Here is a 3,714-nt window from a genome sequence, read left to right as displayed (position 1 = left end):
GAAAAGTCAGTCAGTTTCATGTTCTACCAAGAGCTCAGAGTATAGCCTTTTGTAGTATGATTTGTGTTTTTTTAGCGTTGCTGGAGAGGGAGGAGGAGGAAGAGTACTTTTACTGGAGGGGAAGGCTCTATGCCCCTTTCGAAAGGAAGGTGGTGTGGTGGGAGTGGGATGCTGGCGTGGTTTGAGGACAACTAGCTGGATATGTGTCCCCAAGGATGTAGGCATGAGCATAAACGTCGCATGCTTTAATGTTTTCCCCGACTTCAGTCTAAGCTGTACGCTGTCCTGGACTGTAGGCTGTGTCAGTAGCCTCGCGTGCCTATGGTGTTTGTTACGCGCCAGATTCTGCTTTGCGGGGAGCACCAGGGTTCATGCTTGTATGAAGTGTATTGGAATGATCTGGCTCTGCTTTGATTGCATGCCCACCCTAAAGACGAACAGTAAATGTTTTGTTTGTTTAATTGAGCCTTACTCCATCCACAATCTTTTTCTTTTTCTCACAGCCTCGACAAAGGCCCGTCGACCTCACAAACATATAACAGTTGCTGCGCATCACGACTGCATAAGTGAGTGCGGGGTTTTACAGCGGCCCACAATCTAACACGCTGCCTCCGGCCCTATGAGAACGAAATATCTGCCTTGAAACACACACGGGTTAACGTCAATTTGGGATGCTAGTCTTCGCAGCACTATTGCCATTAGCATCAGAGACAACTGCTGGATGAAGTAAAAATGAATGCGTTGGCTTCAGCTCGCGCCGCTCCGTAGTGCTACTGCATATTTGAATCGGCCGTTGTGCCATACAGCAAGGAAGCGCTCGTACACCCCGCACTGCTGTCCGCATAGGACGGCCGCGCTCCTCTGACCCTCCCTGTGAGCTCTGACGTCGTGTCACCCGTGAACTTCTCGGCCGCCCCAGGATGAAAGCCGCTGGAGACGTCATTGACGACCGGAATACCTGCGAGGACAACAACACGGTGATCATTTCTGCCAGGCAGCTTTTCGGTGATCACGGCCGCCAACAAAACTTCAAGCACGAGTTCATGGCCCGTTCTATGCACGGGCTGAGAGTGCTGAGGAGAGACCGCGAGCACTGCGATGTAGTGTTCCGGACCACAGACGCTGCCGAGTTCTGGGCGCATCGCATCGTGCTGGCCGCCAGATACGCGGGCTGTGGGGCGTTTTTCTCCGGCTCTAAAGAGGGAACGGGCTTTCTCTTCCAATGGGTGCCAGAGCCTGAAGGCATTGTTTGCAAACCCTTCAGCAAAGCAGCCGTCAGTGACGTGGCTCAGAAATGCTAGAACTCGTCATCGACCTCTCCTACCAGGTTCCGGTTCAAGAGCGCGTAGGCCTCCACAACGTACGCGAGGTGCTCGACTTAGCGGAAACGCTGGACATCGCAACGTTACGGGACCACTGTCTTCAGCTCCTGGGGAAGCATTTGGAGCTAGAAAACTGCGTCGGCACATACCAACTGGCTTTGAACATACTCTCCAGCGATGCCTTTCGCTACATACTACGAAACTTTGACAAGGTCTGGGCCACGAACTCAGAGTTCGAATCCCTGACGCCCGATGAGCGTATGAGCGTGCTGCACGATGACGAGCTACACGCTCCGAATGAGGTTGAGTGCGCCTTTGGGGCCATTCTCAAATGGATCGCCGGGAAGGTCGAGAACAGGCGAGGCCACTTGCCTCGACTCCTGTCACTGATAAGGTTCGCCTTCTGCAGCCGCGCAGACATGGAGAAAGTCGAGAGTGATCCCCTGGTGCGCGCAAGCGAGCAGGCCCTCGAAGTGCTTTGTCGTGAAGCGGACGCTGAGCCAGGAGCCGGTGAGCGACGTTTATTGGAGGGCCAGACCGGACCTTTCCGAGCGGCGCTTGCTCAAGCCGCGTGTTCCCAAGGATGCACTCTTCATTTTCGGAGGCTGGAGCGACAGCGCGACCAACCACCTCCTCACGTACAACTGCCGTTCCAGTCGCTGGCTGCTCCAGCCTTCTCAGAACACGCGTCCGAGGGCGTACCACGGCGTGGCGATGCTGAATGGCCTCATCTACTTCGTGGGCGGCTTCAACGGCCGTGAGTGTTACCACACGGTCGTAACCCTGGACGTGTCGCAGTTGAAGTGGGCCCCAAGGTCGAACATGCAAGTAGCCCCGTTGCTGCGTCGGCGTAGCAGTCCTCCAGGGCTACATATACGCCATGGGCGGCTTCCATGGAGTGAACTCCACATCATCCTGCGAAAGGTATGACGCCGACCGCAACCAATGGGAGCTTGTCGCGCCCATGCACTCAGTCAGGAGCAGCGCCTGCGCTGCGGCAGCCGCCGGACGCATCTGATAGCGTCGAGTGCTACGACCCGTCGGTTGATGCGTGGTCATACGTCAGGAACATGTCGAGTGCCCGCTAAGGCCTGAAAGCGGTTGTGCACGAGGACATGATCTACGTGCTGGGTGGCACCGACGTTGCCTCCCGGCTGGAGACGGCCGAGAGGCTAGACGTGCGCAGGGGCCATTGGTCCTAGCTGCCCAGCATGACCTTTCCGCGAAACGACTTCGTGGCCGTGCTACTGGAAGGAAGCATTTACGTGGCCGGAGGGTTTAACGGCGTTACGGCGGTGTCTCTCGTCGAGCGATACAATATCCAAACCCGTCAATGGCACAATGCCCCAGACTTGAGCATTGCATGCAGCGCTGCAGCTGGTTGCGTTTTCCTGGACATCCCTAACGCGATGCGCTGGCTGTGACTCAAGGGCGTGTCTTCTGAACTAAGCAGAGAAAACCACTAAAACTGTTGTCAACCACTTTGTAGTGCCTTCCGCGCCTTTACTTGTCTCCATCGCACCTTTTCACCATCGCTCACAGGTGCCAAGTACCACTGCTAATTCGCCCTAAGATATTCATCTGACTCTCATTTCTAGCACTTTGTATATCGTAAATTCTGTCAGCCAAATTTTCTTTAATGACGTTCCCTCTCAAAAATGCTAAAGGGAAAATTGTAGAGATGAATTTCTTTATTTTTAGCGCGAATAAAACCCCAAGAGCAAAAAAAAAATTGACGTTTCGGATCGTGAACGCTGGTCACGCGCAACCGCATCGAATAAATCTTTAGTGCTTTGATTAACTGTGTATACAACTGTACCAGCGGCAGAATTTCATGTGAAAGCATCACGCATTCGTGTCTACTGCATGTGTGCATCACTCTGATAGGCTTCAGAGTGCTTATACAGGATTCATAGCCCAAAGAGCAATTCCTTGCGGTCGACTCTCCTGGAGTGCTTGCGCTGTAAGTTATTGATTAGTTGGTCGCTTGGTGCATGCCGTAACATCGTCTGCATAACCCGTGCCGCCGCAACATGTGGTCCTGCTTTTAAAGCGTTGTCTAGCACCCCCTTCAACTACGTGCAACTGTGAGTACAGTGCGCGTCAGGCTTGTCTAGGGCAAGCGAGCGCTGGCGACATCTGCTGATAGCTGCTGGGTTAGAGATAGCTTGCCATTGCGCGTGCACCGATCTCGGACAGTGTCAGGCCGGTTGTCGTTTCACATGTGCCGCTCGAATTCGCAGGCACCACCACCCTCGAGGGGCGCTTGTCTTTCACAGTGGCAGCTGGGAGCGTTGACAGGCCAAATAGACGCGTCGTTCGACGCGGTGCAATAACCCAGCAGGCGGTTACGTAATACTACAAAACGACCTCCGCTAATATTTTTAATCTC

General features: G+C 54.0%; 1 protein-coding gene across 1 annotated transcript; it reads left to right on the top strand.

The window, feature by feature from the left end:
- The first annotated feature begins 1,294 nt into the window (after positions 1–1,294).
- Positions 1,295–2,524, top strand: LOC144156605 (kelch-like protein 10). Its single transcript, XM_077688384.1, has 3 exons — positions 1,295–1,832; positions 1,927–2,079; positions 2,412–2,524. The coding sequence occupies exons 1-3, from the start codon at positions 1,295–1,297 to the stop codon at positions 2,522–2,524; spliced, it is 804 nt and encodes a 267-aa protein (XP_077544510.1).
- Positions 2,525–3,714: the final 1,190 nt, after the last annotated feature.

The sequence above is a fragment of the Haemaphysalis longicornis genome, unplaced genomic scaffold, assembly GCF_048455015.1.
Source record: "Haemaphysalis longicornis isolate Haplotype H1 unplaced genomic scaffold, Haemaphysalis longicornis Haplotype H1 scaffold_1, whole genome shotgun sequence".
Lineage (NCBI taxonomy): Eukaryota > Metazoa > Arthropoda > Arachnida > Ixodida > Ixodidae > Haemaphysalis > Haemaphysalis longicornis.
Note: the sequence above shows the minus strand (reverse complement) of the source record. Positions and strands in the feature narration are given on the sequence as shown.